The 13,496-nt window shown below is 43.8% G+C and overlaps 1 protein-coding gene across 9 annotated transcripts in view; it reads right to left on the bottom strand.

Annotated features, from left to right (window-relative positions):
- The window catches only part of tle3b (TLE family member 3, transcriptional corepressor b), a 44,366-nt gene that overhangs the window by 20,810 nt on the left and 10,060 nt on the right, over window positions 1-13,496 (bottom strand). For 7 of the 9 annotated variants that reach the window (XM_006793875.3, XM_087840507.1, XM_087840523.1 and 4 more), the window contains exons 1-5: window positions 7,224-7,738; window positions 6,479-6,701; window positions 5,851-5,951; window positions 5,605-5,668; window positions 3,666-3,710 (exon numbers count right to left, since the gene is read on the bottom strand). In XM_006793875.3, coding sequence (XP_006793938.1) covers window positions 3,666-3,710; window positions 5,605-5,668; window positions 5,851-5,951; window positions 6,479-6,502 — 234 coding nt within the window. In that variant the 5' untranslated portion in view covers window positions 6,503-6,701; window positions 7,224-7,738. Of the gene's footprint in view, window positions 1-3,665; window positions 3,711-5,604; window positions 5,669-5,850; window positions 5,952-6,478; window positions 6,702-7,223; window positions 7,739-13,496 lie in introns of those variants that run through there. The other 2 variants (XM_006793877.3, XM_087840513.1) reach the window with 2 other exon arrangements.

Here is a 13,496-nt window from a genome sequence, read left to right as displayed (position 1 = left end):
CCCCTGTCAATGGTGCGTTGAAAGCCATTTGGCTGTTTGTCGCTCCAGGCATTAGCCCCCGAGTGGAGAGCTGAGTCTCTGACGAGGATTCAATTGGCGAGGAAAACAAGTGGCATATGATGGTGGGGGGTGGGGGGCGCAGAGATGGCTGTTTGGGAATTATCTTCTCAGCCAGAGCAGAGAAAGAAAGAGGCACTTAGAGGTATCTTGTTCATTACAAATGCATGAAGAATATTTTGCATGTGCATGTCATTCTATTTTGAGCTCACACACACACACACACACACACACACACACACACACACACACACACACACACACAGTGACATCCTTTTCTGCAGGGGGAGCATATGGAAACAGGTTGTTTTCCAACAGATTACATCTGATTTTGTTAACGCTCAAATCATCAAATACACAACATTTTTTTATGCTTCTTATTTCTGAATTATGTAGTTTACATGTACACACATATTCATGACAGGCCTGTCATCAGCTGGTTTGAGCGAGCACGCACACTCATTGTGTAATTCTGTTCTTCCAGTCCTTCTAGCCTGGCTATCAAAATAAAGCAGGTCTCTCAGCCTCCGGTAACCTCGTCAAGCTCCCTTGAGACACACACAAACACATACACACACACAGTGTGTGTGTGTTCTCATAGTCAGTTTGTTTTGGCTTTGAGAAAGATCGGCCATCATCACCTTGGCAAACAATTCCAGGAATCCTGTATAAATTATTCATTTGCACAAGCTCTCCCGTCTCCCTCCCTCTGCTCCTCCTTTCACCCTCTTCCTCCAGGAAACGGACTTCACTCTCCTTGACAAAGCACTTTCTCTGTTTCCCTCATTCATTCAACAAGTGAGGAAATGGATATGTGGAGCAAATTCACAAAATGGCTACCCAAGGTGCAACTAAGTTAAGCAGCACAGTAGGAAAATAGAGGAATTTATTCATCAGGCTTTCTATTCGTGTGGCACTCACTTTGCCAAAGAGAGAGCATTTGAGAAAAAAAAAAAAGAAAAAAAAAAATCAAAATGTAGGCAAGCGTACGAGAGATAAACAGGGACCACAACAGAGAACAGAGGGAGCGAAAAAAAACACAAAGCATCCCCCACCACAAAGTCAGCAGGGCACGATGCTGAGGCAGCCTAATGAGCTGCGCTAATTAAAATCACTTATTGACAGCAAGCGAGGGTGATTACCTCCACCCTGCACTCTTTGCCATCATAAGAGACACTGTCAAAACAAATTACCCCCCGGCAGCCGCACAGATCCCTTTCATAGCAACTATTCAGCTCGGCAGCAGCAGTAGGGGAAACTGTGTATCTGCGGGAACTTGAATTGCAGTGTTTGTGTGTAAAGACACAACTGGTGCTACCATGTAAGGGATGGGGAGTAGATATTTATGTGCGCCCCGTGTTTATACCTATTCCCCCTCTCTTTTCAATCGCGCTCTTAGTTTATCATTTCTTTGTCACACTGCAATAAATCTTCAGCACAAGCGAAGTAATATGCCTGCCTGCATCCAATAATCCAGCCTCCCTCCAGTCGCACCAATAACGGGGACAGCTGAGGGGCGTCTGTTTACCACTCGCTGATGTCACCACAGACACTCGTTCACCAGGGATGGGAGATTTTGTTTGTGTGTGTGTGTGTGTGTGTGTGTGTGTGTGTGAGAGAGAGAGAAAGAGAGAGAGTGTGTTGGGGGGGTCATGCATTATTCAGAGATCTCAGTCGTCTCCACCGGGCTTATTGATAAACAAAGGAGATGCACAGGAGAGGACAAGTCGATTAACCCATTTACCCTGAAGGCCCTCACTTCTTTCCTGTCTCCACCCCTTACCCCACCACCACACCCCTTTTGTTACCCACTTGTTTTGTCCACCGCCACCATCATCTAACCACAACAACCAGCTCCACCCCCACCCTGCATCACTACAATCTCCTTGTTGCTTTACAGAGAAATGCTCAGCAACGTGAAGGAAGGGGGGTGGGCAGCTCCACGATAAACTGTAAACACACCTAGTAAGCGCGCATGCACACACAGAGACACACACACCACGTGCCTACAGAAAGTGTCAACGCTTGATGAATTGCGCAGTGTGCTGCTGTTCCAACTGGGCTACCCTCCCACTGATGCCATTAACCTTCTGGATCTGAGGGCCATGAAGCCTCCACCCCACCCCTCTCCATCTCTCTCTCTCTCCCCCTCTGACAGACTCCCACTCTCATACATCATATCACACAGCTAATGACACAAGGACCATCATTCACATCACATCGTTGGGGCGGCGGGGGCAGAAAAGGGAGGAGGGCGCAATGAAAAGACATAAGGGCGCCAAGAGGAGGTGGAGAAGGAGAATTAGGGAGGCAAAGGCAACTGAAGGAAACAGAAAGCAAGTGTGAATCAGAGAAAATGGAAATGTAAGTGCAGGAAGATAAAAAGGGGGCAGTCTGGAGATTATGTTCATCTTTTGTTCTTCTCCTTTTAAAGTAAACAGAATAAAAACATTATGCTGATGTGATTTCACACAGCTGACTACAGCCTCGGGTCACATCGTTAGCTAAACGGAGCGGTTTTGCTGTGCTGTCTTCAGGTGCAATCTGACTTTTACAGAGGGTTGATTCTTTATTTGGGCCTCTGGTGACTACAGTATGTGTGTGATTACGATATCTTACTCTAACTACTCCAAATGTTCTCTGGCATACAGTCCAGATCAACCTGTGCATGCATCAAAACTCATCAGGTGAGATTTCTCAGAACAAGTACAGACATCTTACAGGTAGAAGTCACAACTTACAGCTATTTTTATTCTCTGGATTCATGTTAAAAAAAACCTAGAGCCCAAACTAACATCCTGAGGGAATAAAATGTGTCCAATAGTCAGTCCAAAACACCCCAACCCCACTGAAAACATTATTCATGTTAATTTTCTAGATTTGCAACTCTATAGTATTATAGATTTAAAAAAACAAAAAACAAGGTCAAAGCACTGCTGGAGCTACTCAACGTTTTGTTTCTTGCTAGAGGACTGTTCAGTAAGTCAATTCACTATTGACTACTTCGCTACTATCGGGACTGTTCCACAAAACAAAACAAAAAAGCAAAAAAAACACCAACCTGCTTCAAACAGTCTGGCCATGACAGACCAAAGATCAACTGGAAGTACACCAACAAATGTGGCCAGCGCTTCTAAACCTAACTCGACGGTAACGTGACATGGAGTGAACTGTGGACATTTTTGATACAGCATGATGCCCAGTACTGGGTGGCAGCTGAACTAATGAGCTTTTAGCTCAAATGGCACTTTGGAGGCTTGGAGAATAAAGCAGGCAACGTATGTGCTCACTCACACACTCAGAAAGGCAAACCGCACATCGCACCATCTTCTCAGAATTTGCGCCAAATACTTCACTTTAATCTTATCAAACCATCCACATCAGGCAGCGTGCCCTTCGTGTTGTTTAGCCTGTCAGCGTTTTCACTACAGGAAGCCAGTATGTGTACGCTCCCAGAAGCATTTAGGGATGAGGGTAGAAACGAAGATCAGGTATGCATGTGTATGTGTTTATATTCTTAATCACTAGGAAGGGATGGGCGGGGGGGGGGGGGGGGGGGGGGGGGGTGTTTTGGCTGTACACAAAGCATCTCTGATATGGCTACATACCTGTTTGTGCATCTCAATGTTAAGCCCGTAGGACATCTCATAGTACTGTAAAAGAACAGAGAGAGAGCAGAAAAAGACATTATAAACTTAAATGAATTCATATGTTGAATTAATTAGAGACAGATGTTTATCCATAATGACACCATTCTTAATTGAGCAAAACGCAAGACAGTCCAAACTGCTCTCGACTTTTCTCTGAACGCACAGAGAACTCGTGCAACAAGACAAACAGTGGTTAACTGGTGTGACATCTTATCGGTCCCCTCAAGCACCCAAACAAGAATAAAAGAAGTCAATCACATGTAGAATAACAACTGAAGCGCGGGCGAAGTGACATTAGCCGACGAGGCTGACATCTCAACGCACATTTTTCAGCCGCGGCAGACGCTCGCCTGGCTGCAGCGCCTGTTTACTTCTACTTGGCACGGCCTCGTCTTTGAGCGCAAACCCCGTCCAGACAGCAAGGAGAAAGCCAATACTATTATTGAAAACAACATTATCTGCTGCTGATTGCCAAAAAAGCTTGCGAGCCCACCAACAGATACAAACTAAAGCCTCGTAGTTTGTCTGCCTTGTTTATCAAACACACAGCAAACAGCTTCCATTTATTGTAGCTACTCCCACCACCTTCTGGTTCCTCACAGGGAAAATAATATTTAACAAACGTACTGCTGCGTTTGGTTAAAGTCATTCCTTTCATGTACAAACAAGATAAGCACGCACATACACAAGTGTGAGGTCTAAGTTACACAACTTGTCAGATAAAGATTGTTCTTTTTTTCTCCTTTTTTTCTTACCATGCACACAATGAAGCCTTTCCTGTATTAGCAAGAAGCTTTGAGCTGGCTTGTCTTTACAGAGGCACAGATTTCTTTGTCTCCCATTTGATCATCAGAGAGCTCTGAATTGACTATAATAAGATTTAACTGCACTATTGGAACTGTTTTACATTTAACCCTTTGCAGCACTTTGATAAGCATCAAGTATTATCTCACTTCTCAAGTATGGTTTCCATTAAAAGGTGAAAGCTCTGACACATGCAGTGCACAAAGCAAGCAAAATGACATGCAGCAAGTAGCAGGGTCAGATTTTTAACTTCCTGCTCTCTGACTTCGAACGTGATTTAAGCTGCGACAAAAAGCTACTCATCTAGTAAATGCCCCTGGGTGTTTTTGGTGATGTGAAACCCTTACAGACACATTATGAACTTGCATGCTTTTGAGTTTATAATCAGAAACAATACAGAAACATGAGAACATTTCTCATCTGACAAACTGTGATCGGCACATCTTTAACATTTTTGAATGAAGGGGGGGAAAAAAAGACTTAAATCCATTACTTACTTTGATTATCAAATGTAAGTTTTTTTCAATTTTCCATTCATTTTTTTACTAATAGAGAGATAGATTTTTACTGATATTTCAATGACAAGTAATTATCCAACAAGTAGTTCATTATCGTTGCAGCTGGGAGGAAAAACACACACAAAGTCTCCCAATATGTGAGAAATCTCTGGGTGTGACCACATGGCTCACTCTGGGAGAGTTAAGATTTAAAACTTTCACACACACACACAGGAAGCTGTCTGATTCTCACACACACACAGCCAGCAGACCAGTCATTAACCCCCAGCGGGCCATGCTGGGTGTGTTAGGGAGGGGTGGTGGAGGGTCATAAAGAGGACCCCAGAGCCACTGAGAGGAGGGGTGGGGGGGTGGTCACACCCCACGATCAATAGTTGGACGTTTGACCTCGGCTAGAGTTTCACCCCTCCTCCCTTCTTATCCCATGAAAACTCAGACGTGAGTCAACAGTCTTAACACAGGCTCTACAAAAACAACCAGGTTCTTTTCAGCACCTGTGACTGTTCACCACCTGAGGCGAAAGGGAGGAAACGCCATTCAAATCCTGTTCTCGACTTAATAGCTGTAGTACTCACCATGACGTAGTGACGCTGCATCTCCGTCTTTTCGTTGGCCAGTTTGTCATATTCTACTTTAAGGCTGGGTGGAGAAGAAAAAGCATTGCGTTTGTAAAAAGGATCGGTACACCGATGCAAAACGTTTGGTTTTTGTGTGCCACGTTATGATTGCACAAAGCTACAGTAAGGGAACAAAACATCAACGGCTTCTGCTTCACGTTTCCAGGAAGCCGTTGGTTTTTACAGTAGTAGTCTAGTCATTACCTGTGGTACTGGGCCTGCAGGAACTGAAATTCATCTTTGATCCTATCGCAGGACTCTGCTACTGTGAACTTGAAGCCAGGCTGCCCTGGCTGGTGAGGAGCCTGAAAAGTGTGAGATTGGAGATACCACAGGTGTAAATAACATCATCACATAGCTGAGTTCTCTCTTGCCACCTCCTCCTCTTCTTTATTTTATTTTTTTGATAACACCCCCCAGTCCTTTTTGAATGGTTTGTCTTCTCATTTCCCTTGAGTCTTGGACTGGCAGAGGGAGCTGCTTTCACTCAACTTGTGCAGTGACAGAGGTGTGACTTTATCCGTTTGCCATGTAGAGTCTCTAAATCACACAGTGCTGTTTTTTACTGCACAATTAACTTTCAGGACTGTAAAAAGAAAAAAACCCTGATGATCTACTTTACCGAGTTCAACACAATCTCAGATCTTGTTTCCAATAAACACCACCTCTCGGTGCCTCTCCTTGCCACAGTGAAGCCCTCAGCAGCACTGATGCAGACCATAAATAGTAAGGTGTGGATCAGCAGCTCCACTCTGACGAGCTAATTAGGCCATTTTGAAGGGCAGCGCTTCTGCATCAATTTACAAACAGCGACTACAGACGGGGGACTTACCGGATGCCGGCCTTGTGGATACATGTCGAGTCTTTTTTCCACACGGGAGTCGGTGTGTTGTTTTTCTCGTGCTTTCTTTCCGTAATCCCAGCGAAGGTGCGGTAAATCCCCGCCACCCCCTCCCCGATATGCGCAGGATGGCGGCGGACAAAGCCTCGTTCTCGGCTGCGAGGCGCACACTCAGAGCCAGCCCAGCGGATGGATCAGCTCCTTTCTTTTGTACCTAAACAAACAGAAAACAGCTGGATCACGTTCACAGCGCCTGAAAGCAACACGAACGCAGAGCTTTACGAACTCTCCGATACACCTTGTGCAAAATGCAGAATAAAGTAGTTTTGGGTTTTTTTACCCACTAATTCTCTGAACGTGTGAACCACAAAACATAAATCTGTCGTCTAGATGTGCAAAAGAAAAGAAAGGGAAAAGAAAAAACCAAGAGTGGCAGCAAAATGCGTTTGATGCCACGGATCAAATAAATCCCAAAGTTTAGACTTTTGATCACACCCGCAACGACACGATGCGCTTTTTTGAGGGGGTTTTCCTCGTAAATCTAACGAGTCGTCTTCCACTAGAGGGTAAAGAAAACACGCAACTGTTGTTTTTGGTGGTCCTGGAAGATCAGAAAACAAGGAGCTGCTGCTTTCAAAGTCGGCTGCCATAAAGCCACCGCCACCACTACTACCACCCGTCTTGTTAGCGGCTCTCTTCATGTAACCCCCCTCTTTTTTTTATTTTCTTTTTTTACCTTTGTCTCGACTGATTCCTTTCCTCCTCTCCTCTGCACAGGTAAGAAGAATATATATGAAAAAATATTATCCACACGAAGCTTAATATCCGGTAATCTGTAACGTTCACCGCAGATTTGATAAGAGGGCGGACAATTGTCCGTCGTCGTTTCTGTTTTTCATACACTTCTTTGCTCTTCTTTGCCCCCTTGAAAGTCCTTTAAAAGCCCCGGTGATTCCCGAGACTGAGAGCGTCGCTCAGTCCGCTCGGACGCTGGAAACCCCTCGACTGGGACGAGTTTTTGACCGCAGACAACTTCAAAGAAAGCCTCTGTTAGATCCAGTAGCAGCTCGAAACTCTTCCAGTAAGTCCAGGGATTATTATTTTGCGACTCAAGCGGTTATTTTTTTTTTCTTGTTTAAAATGTCGGCCGTTGTGAAACGCACCGCCAGCCTGCAGTTGGGTACCCAGTTCCTCTGCCGCGCGCTGTACCACACACAGACTGTGCACTGACACGAGGACCCGACTGCCGAGAGAGGGGCCTCGCGCTAACCAATTGGGTTCTCCGGAGGAGTTTAGCGTCGAAGACCAATCACGGCGCGTCAGTCCCACGTGGGGTACACAGCACTGTCGTGTTCTGATTGGGCCACGATATGTGACCTCGCATGTTCGCCATTTTGGATTTGAAGTGACATTCGGTGCGTTCAACAACTTGTTCAAAACAAAGGTAATAATTTATATGTCCGTGCACTGCAGCGGGTGCCCGAGTGTTTCACAACACTACACGGTATGTACCAACGAGCTGTACAATTTAAAAAGAGTCTCGTTCTCAAATAGAGAAAATAACCCACCCCGTAAATAGAAGGGATCATTTTAATAAAAGCTTTCGCCTTCAAAATCTGCTCACTATATGAGCAATTATAACTGAAGCTGGCGTGACCCTGAAAAAAAGGTTATAGTTTGAAGCTTGACTATTTCACTGCGCTCTCGGTTGAAAAAGAGAGCTAGAGATGCCAAGAAAAAGAAATACGTCCTATTTCTGTGCCAAGAATAATACGAGCTCATAGAATTTCATTCAAGACTCGAAGTGCGCAGATGTGAATACCCCTTCATCTACAGCAGAGTGTCCTTTGAGTGACTTGAATTGATCGACCTATTTCTAACGAGACCTCAAGCATCTACAAGCTTTCCTATCAGCAGCACTAGGTAGGCTACAACACGTCTGCGCCTCAGCCTATCACGTGTTTCTCACTATGCCCTGCCCCACGTGGGTTCCCTCTTTCCCTCCACCCCCTCTCCCTCCACTTCACCGCCTTTCATCCAATGATCTCGCAGCTGTCTTCCTGCGCGGCTCACCATTGGCTAGGGGCTGGAAAAGCTGTCAGTCAGGAGTCCTAGTTGTCAATTAAACCCACGTTGGGTACGGCGCTGACAAATGCCTGTGCTACTCTCCCTCCTGCCTGCGAACAGTGCCTGGAATGGCTGCTTAATTAGCTTCGAATGGCTTTTCCTTTCAGCTCAAACAATCTGTCACTACCATGTGGTAAAAAGAGCCCTGCATAAAACAAAAGCAGGAGAAAAAAAAAGCCAGTAGGGGCTAAATATCAGTTTGATTCTCCCCCCCCTCCCTCTCCTCTTCAACCCCTCCATGAAAACATTTGCTGCAAAACAAAGCTTTTACCTCGCTCAAACACTGGATTCTCTCACTCATCTGCTTCTGCTCTCATTTTCTTCTAAAACTGGATTCATTTGTTTACCTGGGTGTCCATTTAGCCCTTGCATGTTTAAATTTAGGGACCAGATTTTTCTTTTTTGCTTGTGGCCTGGCTTTACCTGACCCACATGACATTTATGCTTTGACTGATATATTAGCATGCGGTGAAATGTCTTCCCCACTGTTTCATTTCACCTAGATTTAGTAGTCCTATATATATATATACACACACATATACATACATACGTGTGTGTGTGTGTGTGTATGTATATATTACACTTTAAATTAATGCATCCTAGCATTAATAATGGTGATAGCATGTATGACACTTAACCACATGTCGAGAGCAAATTTAAGAGGAAACTGCTGCGACAACAAATGAGAAAGGGGGGAAAATGTGAACTGTTTCAGAATAATACTTTGCGGTGACCACAGTGAGAAATACTCTATGTTATTTGTAGCATAACTAAGTGCCAAAAGTCAAGAAGTATATCAAATTTGAACTGCAGCTAGCATGCTGAGAGCTTTAGCTGTTGCTAAGCAACAAATGTATCCCTCCTGCAGATGTGGTGACATCAGTTGGGATAATAACTCATGCACTGAGGGCATGTCAGTGAGCAACACACTGGCAGACTTTAAAGAAGGCCCTTTTTTTCCCTCCTGCACAGAACTTCTCCTAATGATGAATTATCTGTAGTCCTCGCTGTAATCATGGCACTCAGAGTGGGAACGCACTTAAACTACATGCAAACTCTTTGCACTTCTCCAAATCTGAGCTTCCTGAGGGAACTGTTAGTTCTCAGCCAGGAACAACCGCTGTCTGGCTTTGTGTTTCTGACAGACACTTTGACTCGTAACCCATTAACAGGTAATACCAACGGCCTCCCATTATTCTATTTAAAAAGAAAGAAAAAGTCACTCTTGGAAAAGACCATTTCTGTCATGTTTTCCAATCTGATTTAATAATTGTGCCAATTTCCTTGCAAGTTTTCAGGCCCTTTCATTTTGTTATGTTTCAAAGAATTTGACAACCACACAAATACAGAATATCAATCAAATGTGTAAAAAAATAAAATAAAATAAATTCTGAATTGAGCTGTCATGCATCCTGTTTCTGTCAGTGGTCCTTAATGCTGCCTCTAAAAATTCACCCGAGTCCACAGCTATCCAAGGGTCATCAATTTTCTAGCTACTCTGGTCTGAATTAGCAGACGAGCTTGTAAACTTGTAGCTTTTTCCTGTTGGTTTGGTTTCTTTTTGCACAGAGAATGCTCTAAGTGACCTCGAGGTGATCCAAAAGTCGTCACTACAAACCGCATAAGGACGTTCAGTCCACTTACTGGATGGATGTGTCTCGGTAACAAAAAGTAAAAACAGGAAGAAGGTGCTGTGTTCTGGACTAATAGATATTCTGTCGGCTGCTCCCTTTAGGGAATCATCTGTCTCCATCTCACCCTACCCTCTTCTGTCATGCCAACCCCGCTGGATGTCCTCCTTCACTACATCCACAAACCTCTTCTGTGCTCAGCTTCTTTTCCTCATGCCTGTTACATCTATCTTCAAGATCCTTTGTCCAATATATCCACTTATTCCTCCTCTGCACATGTCCGAACCACCTCAGCCTTGTTTCTCTAACTTTCTTTCCAAACTGCTCAACCTGTGCTGTCCCTCTGATGTACTCATTTCCTGTCCATCCTGATCACTCACTCAAAACCTGAGCATCTTCAGCTCGGCCTGCTATAATCTATTTATTTATCTACACATTTGTGGTACATCCCAGAATGCAAAGCATAGCCGGTTACAGGTAGGTGTTTATCTGAGACACCTGTACACTTGGAAATTGGGTCATATCGAGGCTGGATAAAAAAAATAAGCTATAAGCTCCACAGACCTGCGAGAAAGCATTGTGTCAGTGCACAGACCTGTGGGGGAACCATTTCTGCAGCGCTGAAAAGTACCAGCCTCATTAACTCCGTCCCTGCAGTCAAACATGGTGGTGGCAGCATCAGACTGTGCATCATGCCTTTCAGCGACAGTCCCTAAAACAAGGGACCAATCAGGGCAGAGGGAAAGATGCATGCAGAGAAATATGAATCCATTCTGACTGAAAACCTTTTCCAGGAAGCTCAGGACCTCAGGTTTGGGTGAAGGTTTACATTTCAACAAGACAAAAACCCAAAGCACAACGTCAAGAAACCTCATCTGTCAACATCTGGAGCTAACAGAGAATCATTTCTGGAAGGACCTGGAAATGGCTGCAACCTGCTTGTGCTTAAATGTACCCAACCTTTAGGACCATTCACAAAAACACTGCACACAAAGGTACTTAAATTAAGTAGTTGTGAGGGGTGTCCTTCATAAAAGAGATATTTCAGCCTTTTATTTTGACTAAATCATGAAAACATATTAAAAAAAATGTTTTTAGCATGGACATCATGTACTGAGTGTAGGCTGATGAGGAAAAACAAAAGTCTGAAACATACAATGTCTTACATTTTAAAAAGTCCCGCACATAATCACAAGAAAGCTTCCTAAAGTTTTGTTGAAACAGTTTAAGTGACGTGATGGGTTCTAATCTTTAATCTGCTGGATATGATTTAATAAAAAGCATTAAAAGTTCATTATTGAGTTATGGAAAAATTCTAATTATCAACTAATCTTTCTGCAAAAGAACAGAAAAAAACCCACTGGAGCAATTTCCTCTCTGCCTCTCCTCTCTTTTGACCTTTGACCTTAATCACACAAACTTGCGGGCTGTACCAGTGCATTCTGCATGTTTCAGAACAAACGCATCCAGACAAGAGCAGATACACAAGTTCAGGTTTCATTTAGCCTCCAACTCTGAGTAAGCCCTGTTATTTAGTTTAAAAGCATGCCGGCACGAGTGGCTTCACCTCACAGGCTCTGTGTGTATTTGCACTGCTTACTGCAGTTTCTAAGTACATCCTAGAAACAAGCCAACCAGGTGTATTAGAGACTTACGCCCCCCTCCCCCCTCCCCATAGGTAAGGCTGTTAAGGTAAATCTTAACGTGCTCTGCAAGAAAATACGAATTACTGTGACTCTTAAATTGATTAAATTACCCACTGTTATTATGTAGGGTGTTAAAGCACAGTTTTCTCAAAAGTCTAAGTAAAGTGCTCAAGAAAATAAGTATTACTCTAATCCACTTCAGAAATAAGAACAGCAAATTGATGTGTAAGTTGCCTCCCAAAGGCACCGTTTGCGCCTCATCATTTTCATCAAGTCTACATTAAAAACAGGAGCGTGACAGTTTGGGTAAGTTTGTTTCACGTTCAGAAACGACTTCTCTGAATAGCTTTTGCTATCAGATAAAGGGCTCACTGTGTTTCAGGTTTTACTCAAGACATTCCTTGTAGAAAAACTGTTTTATTACATTTTATCTACATGGTCTTATGTCCTATAATGCTTTTACAGTAGGTCTAAATAATAATAAAAAACCTATAAAAATTTGATAATTTAGCAACAAAAAACCCCAAGAAGAGTCAAATCCACAACAAACAGAACCTAAGAGATGGTGTATGAACACTGTAGATAACCTGCTGTTAGTTTGGTATTTCATGCAACAAACACCAACACAGGAAGCAGTTTCAGGTGCACTATTTTACATCAAAACTAATTTCTCTTCTGTGACTCTTACATACCAAATCACTGGGCAGTGTACTCCAACATGCTTTGGTATTTAACCCAGAATCCCCAAAAGCATGAACTACTGTCCAATTGAATGCTAATTGCATTTAATTTAATGTAGATGCTTCCCAGTTTTGATCCTGGGTGTGATCTCAGTATGAAGGAACTAAGTGGACCAAGTGTACGAGCTTTGCAGCAACAGCCAGAATTTTAAACAGTCCAAAACCAACTGCTAGCATATCTGCATCATCCCCTATTCATCATAGCTGTACTCAAGTGGGCATGTACTGTTGATTTAAGCAGAGCTGCTGGTCAGGCGTGCTGATATTTGTCAGTTTGCTCTGCGCTGAGCATCCTGGGATCGGTATGTGTAGGCCCGGTGTAAGGATGTGGGTTATCTGGGAACTGGCAAACACAGTGGTGGTCTCCACAGGCCCGGGACTCTGATTCAAGAACCACATACAAACAGACATTATCGTACAGCTTCATCTGACACATCAAGGACCCCGGACGTGTCTCTCTCACACACTCACAGTGACACACAAACACTCACACAAAGATTCACTTTTCATCCCGCTCAAGAGAGAGTGGCCTAGATTAAGCAGCAACAAAGGAGCAGGCTTCACCTCTGGGATAAGGGGGGGGAGTCCGCCCTTGTAGACCTCCGCACTGTTTATTTGCACTGGAAACCCAGACGCTGTGAAACTCCCACTCTGAGGCGCTGCACAAATATTGAGGCTATTTGCAGAGGTGGTTTTAATTCTTTACAGAGCAATGATTGGCTCTTTCCACTACCATCTCTGCAAGAGCTTCGCCAATGGATTCCTTAAGCCTTTACTGCAAACCCCCCCACCGGCCAACTCACACCAGCTCTAGAATAAATATCACAGATGTATATTTTTATGGCTTTAGTGACCACTAAAGACT

Source organism: Neolamprologus brichardi, chromosome 1 (genome assembly GCF_056152115.1).
Source record: "Neolamprologus brichardi isolate AB-2024 chromosome 1, ASM5615211v1, whole genome shotgun sequence".
NCBI lineage: Eukaryota > Metazoa > Chordata > Actinopteri > Cichliformes > Cichlidae > Neolamprologus > Neolamprologus brichardi.
Note: the sequence above shows the minus strand (reverse complement) of the source record. Positions and strands in the feature narration are given on the sequence as shown.